At 40.3% G+C, this 21265-nt stretch overlaps 1 protein-coding gene across 5 annotated transcripts in view; it reads left to right on the top strand.

Moving 5' to 3' along the window:
• Positions 1-21265, top strand: part of LIMCH1 (LIM and calponin homology domains 1) — a 283557-nt gene that overhangs the window by 201057 nt on the left and 61235 nt on the right. For 4 of the 5 annotated variants that reach the window (XM_075567284.1, XM_075567275.1, XM_075567268.1 and 1 more), the window contains 6 exons: positions 1819-2014; positions 6131-6383; positions 15951-16214; positions 18669-18965; positions 19649-19909; positions 20732-21079. In XM_075567284.1, coding sequence (XP_075423399.1) covers positions 1819-2014; positions 6131-6383; positions 15951-16214; positions 18669-18965; positions 19649-19909; positions 20732-21079 — 1619 coding nt within the window. The remainder of the gene's footprint in view (positions 1-1818; positions 2015-6130; positions 6384-15950; positions 16215-18668; positions 18966-19648; positions 19910-20731; positions 21080-21265) is intronic. The other variant, XM_075567302.1, reaches the window with a different exon arrangement.

The raw sequence follows: 21265 nt of genomic DNA, 5'->3' as shown, positions 1-21265 counted from the left end.
CACCCCGCAAGGCACTATCCTACAGCTAGTCGCCACCCATAGGAGGATTTTAACCATGTTCACTATGTACATTATTTACTCTGTTTATTGATGTTATTAAAATGTTGTTAGTTTTGATTTTTAGTCCCGGAGAGGACGAGGTGTGGATACGTCCACAGATAGTAGCAGTGTGGTTTGTCTACACCCTCCCTTGTATAGAATAATACTGTTTTTGGACTATTAGTCCTTGATATTGTCTTCCACAGCGAGTGCACTATACAGGATCCTTTCTGGCCCTGTCTGGGACGTACTTTGTAAATATTGTTATATTTATCCCTTTTGCACGCCTGATTGTTCACCATTAATATTGTGAATACTAGGTTGAGCGGCAGGTCACCACAAGGGCTTTTTATTACAACCCAGGCGCCTGTTTTTAAAGTACAATTTTATGTACGAAGAACCCTGTTGGTCCCCTGTAGGGATCAGAACCTATGACGTGTCTGAAAAGGAGGGTCCCTAGAGCGTACAATATGTTTCATGCGTTACAACATTATCAGTGCCTTAAGGCAGTGTGCAAACTGGGGGCGCAAGATTTTCTGGGGGGGGGGGGGGGAGGCGCAGCAGTTAGAGGCCCCACGCTCTTCCCCAAACGAAATGTCGGGGGACCGCGCGAGGCTTCTAACTTTCCTTACCTGGTCTCCGGTGGCTTCCAGCGACGTGTCACCATGGTAACGCAGCGTCAGAAGACGTCAGACACAGGTAAGGGGGGAGGGAGGGAAAGGCAGTGCGGCGCAGACTGAAAAGTTTGCGCACTCCTGCCTTAAGGAAATGGTCTTGAAGAGCAATGTTTTAAACACTGCTTTGGTATTACGTAAGGCTTGCCAGTTTTCTTGTCCTTTTACTATGAGAAATGACCGGGAGTATGCAATGTGAAAGTGAAGTTTAATAATTGCAGTACAGGCATTCCTCACTTCCGGACGTTTCACTTTGACGAATGGCATACGCAACGCTTTATAATACATACCAGTGGGTAGTTTTCCGATGCCAAAACGCCTTATCTGACACTCGCTCGTATAATACATACCAATGGGCAGTAGATGGGGTTTTGTTTTACAATGATTCACTATTTGACACTGTTTTCAAGAACGCATGATGTTTGATAACAGGACTGTCTCTAATTCTCAGTACCCCAAATTCACAGGCACAGTGATTTCCGGCACTGAAGTTTGTTGTTTAATGTTCGTGCTTTGGGAATTAAATGACTACAGTAGGCTACAGACAAAAGATTCTTGCATTGGGGCTTGAGCCAGGTTTTGTCACTAAATGGGGCGTTATTTCCCTACTATGATTGTCTCCCTGTTCTTGAAGAACAGTCGCTTTCAATGAGGCAGTGATGTTATGTCCATAATTACAAAATGTATTCTGGTAATCACCTTTAAACAAATCACTGATATGATCGTAGTTCCCCTTTTCTGTACAGTAAAAAGCTACTGAAGGATTTCAGTGAAGCATGTAATGTAGACATATTATATCGGACAAGGCCTTTTTACTCAGAAGAGCCTCACTGGATTTAAACTTTCCTAGTAATCAGCATGGCAATTTCAAAATGGCTTTGTGATTCATGATATCGTAGCGATGTTCCTAGAGAACCTTTTACGTGCCCAATTTCTGACATTTCATTTTAAAAACTGTATCAAAATAAGATTTTTTTTTTACCCATTAAAATAAAATCTTTTAAATGTTGTGTGTACCTTGAGAAACACCTATTTACGTTGTAAAATTGAAGGGATACATTTTTACTTTAAACATGAAGACTCAACTGTCTGTTTAATCTAATAGGAAAATGAAGAAATTGAGAGTCCGAAGCGCAGCATTCGAGACAGTGGCTATATAGACTGCTGGGAATCGGAGAGAAGCGATTCCCTCTCTCCTCCTAGGCATGGCAGGGATGATTCCTTTGACAGTCTGGACTCGTTTGGTTCTCGCTCCCAACAGACACCATCTCCAGATGTAGTGCTGAGAGGCAGCAGTGATGGTGAGTGGAATTTATTACTAAATTCTGAACCCAGGATAAAATACTTAATGTACATATCATCATATTTGTTAGACCAGTGTTTTTTTTTTAACCTTTTTTTGTTGTTGTTGAGGGACCCTATAATTATATTGTGAAATTCTGAGGAACCCCAACCCTCTCTAATAGTGCGTCTGAGATCAGATGCATTGTAAGGAACCCCCAACCCTCCCTAATAGCGCGTCTGAGATCAGATGCATTGTAAGGAACCCCAACCCTCCCTAATAGCGCGTCTGAGATCAGATGCATTGTAAGGAACCCCAACCCTCCCTAATAGCGTGTCTGAGATCAGATGTATTGTAAGGAACCCCAACCCTCCCTAATAGCGCGTCTGAGATCAGATGCATTGTAAGGAACCCCAACCCTCTCTAATAGTGCGTCTGAGATCAGATGCATTCTAAGGAACCCCAACCCTCCCTAATAGCGCGTCTGAGATCAAATGCATTGTAAGGAACCCCAACCCTCCCTAGTAGCGCGTCTGGGATCAGATGTATTGTAAATTCTTCTGTATTTGGTACAATTCCCAAAGAACCTGAAAACTACAGGGAACCCTTTAGGGATGTCCGGGGAACTTGAGGCTTCCTAGGAATCCCTGTTTGAAAAACATTGTAAGACTAATTTCTGGAAAGCTGTATTGTACTTAGTAAAAGTTTTTAAGAAACATTGATACTTTGATATATGCAAATGAAATAAAAAGTGCGGATAATCAATGTGCGTCAACGGTTGACTGTAAACATCTGGACTGTACGTGAGCAGGGTCTCTGAACCTAATGACGTAAGATCCGACATTTGAGATAATTGTGTATGGCTTATATCTGTGTTTATTGCATAGCAGCAATCTTCAATGCATAAATAATTTAATTATGGAAGTTATTTGAAATAATTGGACCTGGTGGGCCAATCAGAGGCAGATGTCTGGAGAATACATCAGTGTTTCAAACACAGGCTTTCTTCTGGCATATTCAAGCTATTCCTCATTTAACTCTGCAGTTTCATTTTTCCAACCCATTTCTTGGGTCACCTTGTACTGTAGTCTTTATCTAGAGAGCCAAAGGGCACGTAACAGGTGCATTCATATATCGAGGGGCCACTGGTCCATCCTCCCATCCAATACTGATTGAGTCATTAAATAAGTACAGTACAGTGCAGGACTGATAATGGCTTCGAGTTACATAGTAGATGAGGTTAAAAAAGACAGACGGCCGTCGAGTTCAACCTACAGTACATTATGCTAAATTTAGACGACCGTAATCTTTATCCTATATCCGTACTTAGATTCAAAGTATAGTATTTGTGATTACGAGTTGCATCACATTTCATCAGTATAGAAAATCTTGTACTCACAATTGGAAACATATAATTCTGGCCGTAACGAAAGAAGTTCCCCATTTATATATGAAGAACACAGACATTTAAGACAATTATACAGCTATTACAATGGAGGTTTTATGATGCACTGATACTGGATTAGGTTCCAGTTTTTCTTTTCAAAGTATAGTATGACTGTTTCTCAACAACCGTTTTGTTCAGTTATTCCCTCAAATTATAGATAATAATACATACGTGCTTAGGCACTATGTAATCATCGTAGAGCACATTTATCTGCTGAAGGTAGCAACTTCACATGTTTGGTCTTTTCTTACATTTAGCTGTAGCTCTCCCTAAGCCAAATGTCATTATTTGTAACTTTGCCCCCAACCCCCCCCCCCCCCCACCAGTTCGCGAGATGTTTACCAATGAAGTTACTGGGTTCAAATCTCTCCAGGGGAAACAAAATGGCTGTCAAAATTTGGGCCAATAGGGAGCTGAGGTTAGTTAGGGTGGATTGCTCCTTTAAAGTACTCCGCCATGGACGAACGTCTTGCTAATTTCTGTGTTAATTTACTACGCGTTAAATAGATTTGTAAACTGAGGCCCACAAGCATTATTGTGCAATACATTCTGCAGTGAAGGGCTCATACGTGAGGAGACACTACAGTGATTAACCTGAAGTCTCATTGGAGAGGGCCGAGTTACCAACCTTTTTCTACAAATGATGATATTTAAGTTCTACTTAGAAATGATGTTACATGATGTTACATGATTGATGATTTCAGTAGAGCCCTATTCTGATAATAGAAAGCTCTATAGGCGTCAAATGTTAAGGTTATAGAATATTTGTAAATTCGTTGAAAAAGATATGAGTGTGTTTCCGAATAAAGAAATGGTGGTGTTTCGACACTGCTGCAGTCTGACCAATGAAATGGTACTTGTTTGTAATTGTTTTTATAGCCATGTTTCTCCAAAATAGAAACGTAATAGGAGGGGAGAATCAGGTTAAGCAACTTTGGGATGCCCCTAAACGCAGTGGGTCTAAATTGAAGAAAATCCAAGAGCAGGGTGCTAAAGGCAAAAAATCCTAGTCAAGGAAAAGCAACATGGTGAGGAGAGCAAGGCACGCCAAACAGGAGAAAAAAATCTAAATGTAGCAACAAAGTTCATTTAATGAGTAACGAGTCAGAGTTGCATCCAACGTTTCGCTGCACATGCACCTACGTCAGGGATGAAAGTGCACCAAAACGTTTGATGCAATTATTATTATTATTATTATTATTATTATTAACTGACACTTTAGTCATTTAAATTAACTTTTTTGCTATGTTTTGATTTTTTTTCCCCCTACTGTTTCGTGTTCTTGGCTCTCCTCTCCAAAATACAAACCATACTGATGGTGTGATGTTGAAATAGGTGATCAGGATAAAATGGGAAAGTGGAGGCGGTTTTTTTCGTTTTTGTGCTTTTTTTTTTTTTTTGGTAATGGAATTGCACCTTTTTGTTTAAATCCCTACACATGCCTCATCTCCCCTCCGTCTGACTCCAATACCAGGCACTCGATATGTCTCCTTTTCAAACGTAACCCAAGAAGAGGCAGGACTTCAAAGTGGCTAGATAGGAGCGTGCAGTTTTGTTTTTGAGAGATTGTTACTCTAGATGTGGGGTTCAGGTAGGAGTGATTGTAAAGCGCATTACTTCTGATCAACTACACTCAAAATAGAAGAATAAGTGACACATCTTTAAATATATATAGGGGTGACATTTGCTACTGTAGACATATGATGGTGCCAAGATTAGCCACCATATATTCCTTTTAAGAAAATACCTGAAAGTAAAGGAGCTTTTTATTTTTTTGTCTTTGGCTTCCGTGCGTCCTATTGCAATACTTGGTGCCTACCTGAATCAGCCTATGCAGCTCTGTTTTAGGGTTTGGTATCTCAGGAATACAAAGTGACACAAATACACTAAAGCAGGATTCCAAATCGGTTGGATCAAAATATTAAATTTAAAAGAAAATCTATTTTTAAATGGAGAAATATTGGGTTCTACTTTTTATTGCCGTTTGCTTAGAACACTAGATTGAAATTAGTGTGTGGTTTTACTTGTTGGAATGAATAATGTGGCAGGGTAACACTTCCAACTCCTTTCAGCACCAAGAAAAGAAAAAAGCTTTTAGAGTCCAAAACCTGTTGGCTCTGGCTGCTCTGTAAAGGTTTATACACCAGTGAAATATTCTTATTAAAGTAACTTTGCCAAATAGAAAAGTAATGCAATAACTGAAAACAAAACTCCACGCTGTTCAAAAGCAAAGAAGTACCGGTATATGAAATAAACTCGGTACGTATCTGAATACTGAGGATTATAACTTGGCGACAACGTTGCTGGAATACCCGACCCAAGGATACAAAGCAATGTTAAGTAGTTCTACTATAAATCTGCCCACACACACACACACACACACACACACGGGTTGGGTTTCAATGCTGAGGTTTATTTAAAACATACTGAAGCATTTAGAAAAAGCACGTATGCCTATCTTCTGGAACATGAACCACCAGTGCGCACTGCTTGAAGGGAAGAATATTGACAATGTAGTTTAGTTTGGGTAGTGTCTGGCGAAATCCTATCAATCACCCAAACTCACGGATTGCAGTAGAAGATGACGCAGCACATCGCAGGAAGTGATCAAATGAGTATTCCCCCATGGAGTAGTATATATTGTTTAACATCAAACATTGTTTGTCTGTTTTTGTGTTTGTTTTTTAGGAAGAGGAAGTGACTCTGAGTCTGACTTGCCACACAGAAGGATACCAGATGTGAGAAAAGATGATATGTCTGCCCGGCGGGTATCCTATGGAGAAAATAAAGCATTTGTGCCTTTTAATCAGTACCTCCCTAACAAAAGCAACCCGACGACCTACATCCCAGCTCCTCTGCGGAAAAAGAAAGCTGAGCGGGAGGATTACAGGAAGAGCTGGAGTACTGCCACGTCCCCGCTGGGAGGGGAGAGGCCGTTCAGGTAAAAGTGTAACATTTGTCACCCAGCCTCGATGGGAAAGAATTCTAACGTTATTATATTCAATTATATTAAATACAGATAATACTAGAAAGCTTCTAAGGACTAAATCCAATTGAAGTAGAAAGGCAGGAGTAGAGAAGATAACAATAGCACAGACTATAAAAAAAACCTTTAATGCATGCTTGCTAATGCAAGAATCCTGACAGATGAAATGGGAGAGCTTGAATGAATACCTACAAGGGAGCAATATGATGCTTTAGGCATTAGCAGTGGCGGTAAAAGTACAAAGAAAATGTTTGTAGGGATATGCTATAAACCACCCAATATCTGTGCGATTGAGGAAGTCAAAATATTTTTGCAAATGGAGAAGGCATCAAAACTAGGTCATGTTTGCATAATGGGTGATTTTAATTAACCAGACATAGACTGGAGCAATGAGATTATCATTACAACAAAAGGAAACAGGTTTTTGGGGGGTGATAAAAGACAATTACATGAACCAAATTATTGATGAACCAACCAGGACAGGGGCAATACTGGAGTTGTTAATATTAAACAACGTAGAGGTAATAACAAATATTCAAGTTCGGGAACATTTGGGGAAACGGTGATAATTTAATTCAAATTAGACCATATTATCAAAAACCACATTACATGGGTTCAACAGAGAGAGACTTTAAATTTTTGAAAGGCAGAGTTTAATAAACAGGACTAATCTACAAGGAATAAATTGGAATCAGTGTATCACTTATCAGTGGATAATAAATATAAAAGAAAAAAGTCTAAACCAATGTGGTTAAATAAACATGGATGGAAGGAAATGGAAAGTAAGAGGCAGGCATTTAGATTCTTAATGTCAGAAGGGACGGAGACATCGTACAGAATTATAAGAACTAAAGTTGGAAAAGGGCAATCAAATTTGCAAACATTGAAAATTAAAAAAAGGAAATAATTATTGCAATTGAAAGTAACATCAACCCCAAAAAAGTTATTTACCGTAACAAAAATATGTAATAAGAAAATATAGGGCACCTTTTTTCAGTGTGAGATGTGCAGGCAAATTATTGGAGATAAGGAAAAAGCAGAGGTAATTCTCGGCCTCTATTTACCAGAGAGGAATCAATTGCAAAAATAGTGCCACTGGAGGAAGCCACAAACTCTATATTAATGAACAATTGGTTAACTGCGGAAGAAGTTCATAGGCGGCTTGATAAAATTAAAGTAAATAAGGCACCTGGCCCCGATTTGGCATGCACCCAAGAGTTCTTAAGGAGTTAATTTCAGTAATAGCCAAACCATTAAATTTAATGTTCAAGGACTCCATTTCCACAGACTCGGTACCACAAGATTGGCGTTAAACAGACTGTATTTAAAAAGGAAGTTCGATCACAACTGGGGAATTACAGGCCTCTGAGCCTTACATGTATAGTGGGGAAGCTACTTCAATGTTTAGCATGGGATAATCAGGAATAGCTAATGCAGCGGTGCGCAATCTGTGGGGCGCGACCCCCAGGGGGGGCGCGAGACTGCCGACGGGGGGCGCGGGGTTTACAGAGGCCCCGCGCGCTTCCCGAAGGCACTTAAATTAAGTGCCGGGGGAGCTGCAGGGCCTCTGTAAACCATACTTACCCGTGGCTCCGGCGGCTTCCTCCCGGCGTCGCCATGGCAACGCGGCGTCAAAATGACGCTGCGATGTCATGTGACGTCACGTTGCTATGGCAACGTGACGTCATTACGCCGGTGCGAGGGTAAGTTGGGGTTGGGGGGGGGCGCGGGAGTGAGGGGACAGCCGGCAGGGGGGCGCAGGGAAAAAGGTTTGCGCCCCCCTGAGCTAATGGATAACAAATGCATTAGTAACAGTCAGCATGGATTTATGAAGGATAGTTTGTGCCAAACCAACCTCATTAGTTTCTTTGAGGAGGCATGTAGGAATTTAGACCAGGGTAATGCAGTTGATGTGGTCTACTTAGATTTTGTAAAAACTTTTGATACGGTTCCACACAAGGTTAGTGTATAAAATAGCAAAGTAAATTGGACTCCGTAAAAATACACATGCACCTGGATTAAAAACTGGTTGAAGGACAGACAACAGAGAGTTGTCATGAATGGAACTTTTTCAGGTTGGGCTAAAGTCGTGAGTGGAGTACCTCAGGGATCGGTACTGGGACCCCTGCTTTTTAACTTGTTTATTAATGACCTTGAGGTTGGCATAGAGAGCAAAGTCTCCATCTTTGCTGATGACACTAAATTGTGTAAGGTAGTAGAATCAGAGCAGGATCTAATTTCAGATAGGCAGGGAAATGGCAGTTGAGGTTTAATACGGCTAAAGGTAAGGTTATGCATTTTGGGTAACAAGAATAAACCAGGCGATTTACAAATTTTAAATGGGGGAAAAATTAGGCCAATCCTTGATGGAGTGCTTGCAGGCAGCAAGTTTAGCAACAGGACCCAAAGTCATGCAGTAGCTGCAAAGGCAAATAAGATCTTATCTTGTATTAAACGGGGAATGGATGGAAGCGAAGTAAACATATTTATGCCACTGTATAAAGCAGGGTTCTCAAACTCAGCCCTCAAGGGCCACCAACAGGCCAGGTTTTATGGATATCCCTGCTTCAGCACAGGTGGCTCTGTTGAAGACTGAGCCACCTGTGCTGAAGCAAGGAAATCCATAAATTCTGGCCTGTTGGTGGCCCTTGAGGACTGAGTTTGAGACCCTCGGTATAAAGCATTTGTAAGACCACACCTTGAATATGGAGTACAGTTTTTGGCGCCACTGCATTAAAAAAATCTGATTTATGAGCAGAGGCTAGCTCAATTATGTTTGTTTAAGTTAGAAAACAGTTGTCTAAGAGGGGATATATATTTGTATAAAGTTCAATCCAAGGAGCTTTCAAAAGAACGATTCATACCAAGGGCAGTACAAAGGACACAGGGTTATCCCTTAAGGTTGGACAAAAGGAGATTTCACCATCAACAAAGGAAAGGGTTCTTTACAGTAAGGGCAGTTAAAATATGGAATTCATTACCCATGGAGACTGTGATGGCAGATACAATAGATATGTTCAAAAAAGTTTGGACATCTTTTTTAGAAAGGAAAGGTATGCAAGTTTATGCCAAATAAGTAAACATGGGAAAGATGTTGATTCAGAGAGAACTCTAATTGGCATCATTTGGAGTCAGGAAGGAATGTATTTTTCCCCTTATGAGACAGCATTGGATAATGCTTCTCTGGGGTTTCTTGTTTCCCTTCCTCTGGATCAAAATACTGTAAGTACAAATATAGGATAATGTATCTGTCATCTAAATTTAGCATAGGTTGAACTTGATGGACATGTCGTGTGTGTGTGTGTGTTTTCAACCTCCTCTATTATGAAACTATAACATTACTTGATATAGCGCTTTTCTCCCAATGGGAAAGCACTTCACAATTAAAATATAGCATGCAGTACGCATTACTTTTTACAGACACAGTCCCTGCCCAGAAGAATTTATAATCTATTCTTTGTGTTTGAGGCACAGAAAGTGACTGACGCCAAGATTTGAACCAGGCTTCCCTGCTTTAAAGTCATCATTTTCAGAGTCGGTGCCTTTGCTCACTGAGCCCCTCCTTCAACCCAGTACAAGAATTTGTATTATATAATGCAGTTGAAAGATCCAATAGCCGAACTGGTTGCAGAGACCGTGTCATTGATTTTGTCTTAATTTTTAATGGGCTCACAAAGTGCAGAGAAGAGCCACCAACTGAATAAAGGGGGATGGAAAATCTGATTTTTGAGGAGATGCTAGCTAAATTAGATTTGTTTCTAAGAGGGGATATGATAACTATATACAAATATATTCGGGGACAATACAAGGAGCTTTCAATAGAACTCTTCATCCCACGGGCAGTACAAAGGACACGGGGTCATCCCTTAAGGTTGGAGCAAGGAGATTTCACCAGCAACAAATGAAGGTTCTTTACAGTAAAGGCAGTTAAAATGTGGAATTCATTACCCATGGAGACTGTGATGGCAGATACAATAGATATGTTCAATAAAAGGTTTGGCATCTTTTAGAAAGGAAAGGTATACAGGGATATATCAAATAAGTAAACATGGGAAGGATGTTAATCCAGGGAGTAATCTGATTGCCAATTCTTGGAGTCAGGAAGGAATTCAGAATGGAGATGATATGTCACTGGGTTTTTTTTGTTTGCCTTCCTCTGGATCAATATACTGTAAGTATAGATATAGGATAAAATATCTGTCGTCTAAATTTAGCATAGGTTGAACTTGATGGACGTATGTCTTTTTTTTCAACCTCATTTACTATGTAACCATGTTGCTAAAATGACATAGACTTCGGAAGTCTCTTATGGGATCTTTTTCCTCACTATAATCTTCCACATTTTCTTTGCTACAGTTTTGCCCGCGTTGGCAGCCAGGGACATTTTTGTTTGTCCATTGACCCCTTCAGAGCCCTAATGACTCAATGTTTACGTCAAGAAAGGTGCCACCCCGGGGGCCCTTATAACGTACACTGTTCGCCGTTGCTCAGGTTATTTAAGGGCTGCATGCACTTGGGAGCGCCGATCATGTTGCACAAAAAGCTGAGGAGCCCCTCACTGTCAGGCGGTAAAAAGTGCTTCCCTTCAGAAGCCTATTTGAGTAACTCCTGTAATGTTCGCATTTTCCCTCCTGAGCATGTCCTGCTCTTTAAAAAAAAAAATCAATACATGTTTTGATGTTTATACTGCCCTATGCTCTGGGGAGAGCTTCATTTTATCTCCCCAGGCACTTGATATTTCAAACGCATGTATCCCCTGAACAAGGCATTAGATTTTAAAAATATAATCCGCATTTGAAAAGTGTGAGAATAGATCACTTGAAATAGGTTTTTAAAAAAAAAAAGACACTCAGCTGCTGCTATAAAGTTAATAGGTGGGGTTTTAATAGTAACAAATAGATTCAAATATACTAATAAATGAATCCCCCCAAATTGTCCGTTGCAGATTCACAAAATTATTATATTTTTTAGTTTGTTTATCTTGTTAGGTATTTGTAACGTTTTTATGACATGCACTATAATCTGGTATGATCTGCACTTTATAATAACTCGGGTGTAACCAGCGTTTGGCTTTACTAAAATGTCAGAAATGCAGACCTACTTCTGGATTTTCTGGAGAAGATGTGATTTGGCCAAGTCAGGGGCGTAGCTATAGCCCAGACAGCCTGGGCAAAGCCCGGGGGCCTGCGCTTTTGGGGGGCCGCTCTCCCCCCCCCCCCCCCCCCCGTCGGCGTAAAATTGCAGGAGATGCAGTAGGAAAGGAAGGTAAACTCCTTCCTCTGCAGGTGGGTGGGGCCTGGATCAGTGGGCAGCACTGTGAGATAAAGCAGGAAGGACAGAGGGGAAATCCTTTCCTCTGGAGGGCGTCCGTAGGTGTGTGGGGCCTCAAGTAGAGCAGCGTGCTGGAGCTGAAGCTTGAGAGACAGGCTGGGAAAGGTGAGAGGGAGGGAAGGATTAAATCATGGGGGTAAAAACAGACATGAAAAGGGAAGAAGATGGAAAAGAAGAGACACAAAGAGAAAATGAAGTATAAGAGAGAAATACATGAGGGAAAAGAAAGACAAGAGAGTGAGACAGAGCGAGATGAGGCAGAGAGAGCGAGGCAGAGTGGCTGTCACGGGAGAGACTCATTGAGCGGGTAGGACTTCGGTGGCCAGAACAGTGGGGAGCAGGCATGGATTGTTGGGGTCACGGGCTGAGGTCGGTGGCAGGTGGCAAGCAAGAACGTCGGGATCACACGCAGAGGTCGGAGGCAGGCGGCGAGCAGGAATGTCGGGGTTATACGCAGAGGTCAGAGGCAGGCGGCAGCGTGGTCGAGGCAGGAGCAGGACAGGGGAGTAGGAACTGAGACTAGGGAACAGGGACTGAGGCCAGGAAGCAGGGAACACACTGGGACAAGCCAGATTACCAGCAAGGGCCTTTAATAAGGTACAGGACTCCAACACGGAACAGAACAGGTATAGGAACAGAAGCTGTGGCAGAATCATGGGTATAAGGAGTCTGACACAAAACAAAGGCAAGGGAGAAACAGAAACAGGAACTATAAGGACAGAGAACAGGATCAACAAGAAGACACACAGACAGAGGAACCTCAGAGCAGCCAGAAAGCAGCCGCACACCCGGTGGACAGAAAAAGAAACTATGGCTGGGAGCAGGATGTCTAGGAGACCTTGACAGAGGCAGAGAGAGCCACAGTCTTACTGCTTCAGAGCAATGAAAGGACCTCCTCACTAAACCCTGTGCCATCAAACAACTTGTCCTCTCACTCCAAGAACAAAACCCCACACAGATCAACAGCCTGCCGAAAAAACAAATCAACTCAATCGCCAGCGAAATGAAGGAGCAGTATGTGACTGTGGATAAATGATATCCAGCACTCAAAGAAGCTGTAGACCTACCACAGCCTACAGAGAGAATACACTCTGGCACCCTACCTACTGAAGGTAAAAGACCCAAAGCAAAGACAGACCTTGGGCCAGTACAGAATGAGTGCCCACAGCACGGAAATAGAAATAGGCAGGCATAGACAGAACTGGAAGATGACTGTGGCAGCGATGTGAGCTAGGAGAGGTAGAAGATGAAACCCAGTTCCTGCTGCGTTGTACACAATACTCTGAAGTTATTAGTGCCCACCTGGAGAAACTCACAGCTCTTATCCAGAACTTAAATAATATAGAAGAGAACCAAAAAGTAGCGATCCTCCTGGGAGAAGATGAAACAGCAGAACTGGCTACACACTACATCAGCACCTGCCACAGGCTGAGAGACGCCCTCTAACCCCCACATCCCTGTGTGTAACTGTTACCCATGTACCGTGCAATCATTATACCCTACCCGTGTTATTCTTGTACTGTGTAATCATTGTACCCCACCCCCTATTATTCATGCTTTGCTATACTGAAATGCTCTTTCGTCATGCCAATTAAGCTTAATTTGATTAGAGAGAGAGAGAGAGGCGAAGAGAAAAAGATGCTGGGAAAAGAAACCTCAGGTTGATAGAGAGGGGGTGACGGGAAAATATATGGGGGATTAAATAAAGAGAATGGCATGCATGTGTGAGAGAAGAGGGAGCAAAAAAGATATTAGTGGGAAATAAAATAAATACATGAGGGGAGAACAGAGAGAATGATATGAGATGTGTAAGAAGGGAGTTGGTGGGTGGGGGGAGAAAAAGTAATGCTGGGGGGTGGATCGAGTTGTTCGGAGGGCGAGAGAGAGACATGCTGGTGGAGGATAAGAGAGAGAAACGTGTGGGGAGGAGAGAGATTATGTGTGGGAAGGAGAAAGATGTGCTGGGGGGGGAAAGAGACATACTGGGGAGAGGAGAGAATGATGATGATGATGATGAAGGGGAGAGATGATGAGGGAGGAGGAGGAAGAGATGATGAGGGAGGCTCATGGATAGGATGGGGAGGGAGAAAAAAATCGCAATCAGAATTAATATTAATTGGGCCGTGACATTCTTTTTGTCCGGGGCCCTGCACATGTCTAGCTACGCCACTGGGCCAAGTTAATGAGATTCTACCTTCACAGCATACACTGAATATGTATGTTAGAATGGAGGTGAAGAAAGCTACTGCAAACTTCTATCTCATGAGGATCTTTGCATAGGGGTGTCACTGGGGACTCTGTGAAGCACTTTTGAATTTGATGCATAAAACGTAGCGATTCTAGACATGCATTACATGGGAGATAGAATGCGATCCTGTGATTATGTGATTATCTTCTCTTCATTGTACAGTAGTAGCACGTATACACAAGATAGTAGTTGAAGCATTCATCGTTTCACATGTAACTAGGACAGCATAAAGTAATTTAGGAGTTGGTTTCGTTTTAGAAACTTCCTTTGAAAAGTGGCAGGATTTGCATCACACTTTAAAAAAAAAAAGTGTTGTGTAAATTATAGAGATTTTCTATGCTCCAACTGCATTAATCAAGCAAAAGTCATTATTTAAGCAATGAAAAGTTTAGTAATAATTTAATTATGAGAAATGTTGTTTAATTTGTATGAAACGTTGGATTAAATCACATATCACCATTGCTTTTGATCAATACATGATGGTTTTAAATATATTCATTTTTTAATTCTTTTTTTATTTATTTTTTAACAGGTAGGTAAAAAAAATGTGTACATGTATATATTCTGGTGTATGATAGGCAGAATGTGTACATGTATATTTTCTTGTGTATGATAGGCAGAATTTGTACATGTATATATTCTGGTGTATGATAGGCAGAATGTGTACATGTATATATTCTGGTGTATGATAGGCAGAATGTGTACATGTGTATATTCTGGTGTATGATAGGCAGAATGTGTACATGTGTATAATCTGGTGTATGATAGGCAGAACGTGTACATGTGTATATTCTGGTGTATGATAAACAGAATGTCTATTGTGGGCCTTACGTTTTCCTTGGCTCTCATGGTATCAGACCCAGAATGTTGCAGTCGGCAGTACCAGTCTATTAAGAGCTTTCCATCACCCTTGAATGCGTGGCTCGGTTCTTAGACAGAGGTGGCCAACTCCAGTCCTCAAGGGTCACCAACAGGTCAGGTTTTCAGGATATCCCTGCTTCAGCACAGGTGGCTCATTCTGATTGAGCCACCTTTGCGGAAGCAGGGATATCCTGAAAACCTGACCTGTTAGTTGCCCTCGAGTACTGGAGTTGGCCACCCCTGCTCTAAAACATTAAAAAAAAAATCAATGTTGGGTACCTCTCCTACTGGACATAAGACCCAGAGTATTGCAGGACGTTGGTGTGGTGGTTGGACAGATGCAAGAAGAGATGGGAGAAGCTTAGAAAGGTCAGATATCTAGGAATAGGGATGGAGTTTGGGGTAAAATATATATTTGAGCAATAGATGGAGCATAGAGATCATGTGAATGTGGAATTTGGAAACTGGAGAGTATTTCGTAATACAATCTAATAAGTCTGAGATCTATTAAAGTGTGATTGAAAGCGGCTTAAAGGTGGAGGGTGTGAACCTGCAGAGGACAATTGTGTTGCAAATGTTAAAGGAAGAAAACAGGCAGCAAACTTTCAAATGAGATGGGATGAAGTATTTAGGTACCAACTAGGGCAAGTAGTTTGGCAGGGAGGTGGATACGTGGGGTGTTAGGGAATTAAAGATGAGTGAGGCAGAGATTGGACAAGGTGGAAATTGCTAATGCAAGTTAAGACCAGAGAAACAAAAGCCTTCAAGGCATCAAATGTTATTAAAATATTATGGATACTGTGTTTTAATTAGATAAAACTGCATATTTCTTTGAGCAAGGTACATTAAAATATAAACGCCAATAAGATTTCAGTATGCATATAGATTTGTATGTGTTAACTAATGCTAATAATTTTACACATTATTGAAACGGCAATTATTGTGTGTAGTTTGTAAGCCTTGCAAATTGTGGCAATTACTGCTTGTTACTAAGTTTGAAGTCCCTAGAAAACAGAAATATGTATGTCTTATTTTCTATATGGAAGTGTCATGTAGTTTGACTGTATTGCATAAATCAATAGCCAAAGTCACCATGAAACAATCAAGGAAGAACAAAATGAGACATACTTTCAGTGTGAAGAAGATGAGACTAAGCAGGTGGTTAACCTGAAAGACTCAAGTGGAAAAAACGGGAAAGTTAAAATAAAACTTCATCAAAATGAAGGTCCCGTCAAGGAGCAATCACCTATTTCTGACATTCCAAAAGACGCAGAGGAGGTCAGAAGACTTAAAAACCTTGAACAAGCTGGTATCAAGGTCATGCCTGCAACAAAACGCTACGGCAGGTCAGCTACGCAGTGTGAGATTGTCCACGTTTTTGACGTTTGCTGTGTGTTTTTGCACCATTGTCGGTTTCAGTATGTTGGCATGGATTACGTCTCTTTACAGGAAGCATGTGCTTTCCATTGCATTCGTTGCTGATTTTACAATATACACGGCACATTTTGTGGGGGAAATGCTACGTTAAGGAGCTGGAACCCAGACTTGTCTGGATCGACTGTAGCAGTTCATTTGGCAGGAGAGTAATAACGTACAAGGGAGGTCAGTTGTGGTAGCACTGACCTTCTGTACTACCCCTACCTGTGAATGCAAGGCTAGGACCTTAGCTGTGGGGGCCGTTTTAAATATATCTGATAGGGTCAGAAATTAGCCCTCGGCTGAAGAGTACCAGTGTATCAAATTATTAAGAAAGATATCGGAGGTTTTCTCCCGAGATGCAACTTTGTTGCAGAGAGCCATTCAACTCCATTGCAGCATAAGATCCTCCAGCTCCAGGACACCTGGGCAATTACAAGAAAATATAAGGTTTTAAAATCTTCATTTTTGTTTTTCTTTAAAAAATGTAAAAAAAAAATGGAAACTTTGTTAATAAAACGGGGTGTTTAGTGCGGTGTATTTAAACATGAAACATTGTGAAAGTAATATTCTTTCTAATTCGTATCGCAAATGACTGCCGAGCTAGAAGGAAAAGCAAAGGAGAAAGCGGGGGCATCCCTGTCGTGTCCCTATAAGGACGCACAATGACCGTTTATAACCATTCCCTTGATCATTATATAATTGTTTAATCTATGTAATATTTTCCCCAAAACCGAATTTCTCAAATACGTACTGTAAATAAACATGCAGCAGGATAATCTAATTCTCTGGCCATGTGAAATGTATTGTGCAACCTTCTATTTTTATCAATGGATGTCCTATTGGGAATGAAGCCCGTTCGGCCAGGATTCATTGTTTCTATAATTGTATTTATTCAATTAGCGATAAGATGCGATTTTAAACGATAGTATTCATATTGGGTTTCCATCACAGAATAGAACATTCAGAGAAATTCAATGGTTTTTGCTTACTTATAGCAACAACACAAAAATGATGAGTGCAGAAATGGTAATTGCAGCCCATTTCCATTATAGACTTGAGGGAAATAGCTGAATTAGGAGCTCTAGAAAAAAAGTAATAAAACAAGTTTACATGAAGTCATTTGGCATCCCTTTTCAAATTATAATTACGTCCGCAGCATAGAAAAATATGGGGAAGCAAGGGAAAAAAATGTTCCCCTCCTAGTTTAATTCTATTTTATTTGTTCTACTATATACCCAGCCTATATAACTTAATATAAATATAAAGACCTTTATTATAAAGTATTTATTATAATGTGTATGTTCTATTTGCAAATACTGTATTTGTAAACCTCTGTCATTTTTGTACACACTAATGTATTTGCAGATTTACACTCTATTCGTTTAATGTGATATGAACGTACCAAAAAATGGTACCTTGTACTCCCTGGTGTCCTCACACCACGCCTGTGCTATTGACTGATATACTTCTTTTATATCAGGTTTGGTCGGATTGTTAATCAATTGGGCTTTGGTAATTGAGTACCCAGACTGGAGGAAATTGTCGGAATTGTGTGGCTAGCCCCATTCAGCACTAACTTAAGATGTGAATATTGTGTGGTTTCTAGTGACAATCACTTCCATGTCAGACACACACAAATAAAAAGTCTGAAAGCAGTAGTGGAATACATGGGCGAATCAAAAGGAAATACCCGCCTAACACATGTACAATTGTTATCTGACTTGCAGTTCCTAATATATTGTGTTACTGTTTGTCTGACAAAGTTGGAATGCATCTAATATTAACACTGTCACATTTAGTGACCCCATCTGGTTTTGGTTTGGCTTGAAATAAATGACTGTTAAATGTTTTCTCGTCGCGAAGCCGCTTTGCAGTGGTTTACGTTGAACCCACTTTGGCTAGACCAGTGTTGACTGCACACGAGTTGATGTATAGTCCGGAACAGTCTACAATGCTGACGTTTACTTAAGAAATCTGTGTATGTCAAGGGATATAATTACATACTGTACCAGCACATCACACACTATTGCAACATGGAAAAACTACAGTAAGGCAACGTACTTTTTCATCTTCAGTTGTTTTAAGCCGGGGATGAACTTTTTGCGATGTCACTATGTAGTTACTTGATCCACCTATACATTGACACCTGTACATATGTACAACAGTATTTTTATTTTGGACCGTTGTAATATTTTGGGATTTTCAGAAAATGTTAATTTTTATAACCTAAAGGGCTAAAATTGCACTTGTTGAGTATTTATTTGAACTCGCAACTGGGGGGATGTCATGACTAATCGTCAACAATCTGCATGCGGAAACGGTTTGCCTTTGATGTCAATGTATTTGTTGATCACTGTATAATGTCACCATAACTGTGTCAGTCAAAAGCAACCCATGGAAGATGGTGAAAGTGCAGCAGATATGGTCCTTCGCAAAGAGAACACTTTGGTGATGTGCCGTGAAGGGATGGACATTGGCTCTGAAGAGGTGGAGGATTGCAGAGTACCCGATATAGAGAGAGATGATCTGGCAACACGGAGAGCAAGGATAAATCAACTTCGAATTACTACACCATTCAATCAGTTTGTACATGGATCCTATATGAACAAAAATAATCCATTACAGAAGACTTCCAAAACATCATCCGATGCTTCCCCAAAGAAGTCTGTGGATAAGAGGTGTGCACAACTGTTCTTCCTTTCATGCAAAAGTAAATACGCATGCATCGAAATGTCAGCTCCCATTATTTGATTTGATTTTCAAAGTCTTTGGTATATGCAAAACAACAAACCTATATAAAAGTGTAGTTCAGCTTACTCTCCCCTTAACCAGGAAAAAAAATATTCTAATTGCAACTTTTATCTTCATCAATTGCTGAATAGTGTTGGCCAAGTACATTTCTGTTTTGGAGAAATAGTGTTACAAAGCTATTACGTGTTTTTATTTTTATTTTTTTTAATGTAAGCTGGGAGTACTTTTAAGTTCACAAACAAAAACCCGCACACTTTTGCTAAAAAGTTTGAGGTTTTAAAATCTTTCTGCTTATTTTTTTTGTTTTTCATAATTAAAAAAAAAAAAACTGACTTCCAGCAAAACAAAAAAAAATATATATATCCCTTTTTATAACCAAAGCAGTAGTGAGAGTGCCCACCCATAATACATACTATCTTGCTTAGTATTAAGAGGGCCAAAAACTCTACTGGCCCCAGCTACATGTAACTGAGTTCTGTCATATAATGCTCATGTTACCTAAAAGTAATGATGCCTTGGACTTTACCGAAGTGCCCTATGTATAGAAGCATTGCAGGGCAAAAGTAGTGGCTTGTAATGTAACTAACTGACCTGTTATTCCAATGCACAGCAACTATGAAAACCAAGGTCAACAGAAAGAAAAGCAGATTGTCACTCGCAAGAAAACCACATTTCTGGGGTCTGCAGACAAAGTATCAGACACAGAAGTGGAGCAAGAAAAGGTTCCTGATGTTCAGAGAGATGACCTGGCCAAACGTAAAACTCAGAGCAGTATCTCCCAGCAGAAGGAGCCTCTGGTTTTTGCAGTGGCTTCAATTACGAAGACGGACATGGAAACTTGGCAGAGGCTTACGGTGTCTTCTGAAAATAGGTGTGTTTGGCGATGTGTTCTCTTCTGTGACACGTTAGATATAGTCCCAGATTGTTTTGGAAATTGTTCCTTTCTCTTATTCTGAAAAATATATATATTTTTTTTTTTTAAATATGTCAATTTTTAAGTATTTACTGTTAGATATTAAACTTCTCCATTTCACCTACAGTGAACATTAAAACAAAATAAAAGAATAGTTTAATCCCTTTAATGTTATCAAGATAAAGACTATTTCATCATTTTGGAGATTGGACAGCAGACGTGCTCATTCTTTTGATCCGTTGATGGAACTGGCTCCAGTGGGTGGAGTGGGCTCTCTGACAGTGTATTGGAAAGGGCACTGCTAATATCTGCAGACAATGGGTGACAGAATACACTGCAGTTAATGTGTGTAAATAATACTTTTTGATAATGTGAACAGAAATCCAATATTTGATGTCACGAGTTGTCTTTTTCTTAACTGTGATGCACAAGCCATATTCTACATAACGTAAATGTAAGTAATATACAGTAGCTAATATTGGCTTCCCTGATTATTAGCCACATAGATTACTGGCCTATGATCCAGTGAACCTTTCCATAATTTAACTAGTATTTAGAATATTTTTAGCAGTTCAGTCTGTATTTCACAAGTATGCGTTGCTTCTAAATCTCTATCAATATGTATTATTTCAAAGTTACATGATTAGCAAGCACATACATGCTCTGGCATTTTTATCTAAAACATGAAACCAGATAAGCGACATATTATTATAAGTGTGTAAGCAATTATTTATAGATCCGTGTCTTCATTTTTGTTTATAATTTATTTTCTCAACCAAGTGAAAATGAGCATCTGGTACAGCCTAGTGGTGCTGACCAGTCATCTACGATCGATGTGAGTAGAGCAGCGAATGATGACTTTGGTAGGCGCAAGTTATCATTGCAAGAGAAACGAGCTAGAAACAAGCAGAAGTTTGTGCACTTCGGCCCGGTAACGGAGATTGACCAGCAGAGATGGGATAGACTTTGTATTGCGAAGCCTGGTTCCGGTGAGGAATCTGAAGCAGATGTGAAGGATGGAAGTGCCTCTGATAGGGGAGGTGGTAAAGCCATTTCGTCATCCCTGGTTCAGAGCTTCCATTGCCTGGAGAACACAACTAAGGAACTGGTTTTCCAGAAGGAATCGAGGTAATGAGAGCTACTGCCGCGAGATAAGGAATGCAAGATAAGGAATAGCCCTTTAGTTTAATATATACAATAAAATGCTTCACCACATCAACACAACACAGCGTGTCATGTATGTATGTATATATATATATATATATATATATATATATATATATATATATATATATATATACCTTTTTTTTAATT

The sequence above is a fragment of the Ascaphus truei genome, chromosome 1 (genome assembly GCF_040206685.1).
Source record: "Ascaphus truei isolate aAscTru1 chromosome 1, aAscTru1.hap1, whole genome shotgun sequence".
NCBI lineage: Eukaryota > Metazoa > Chordata > Amphibia > Anura > Ascaphidae > Ascaphus > Ascaphus truei.
This window is presented reverse-complemented; position numbering and strand designations above follow the sequence as displayed.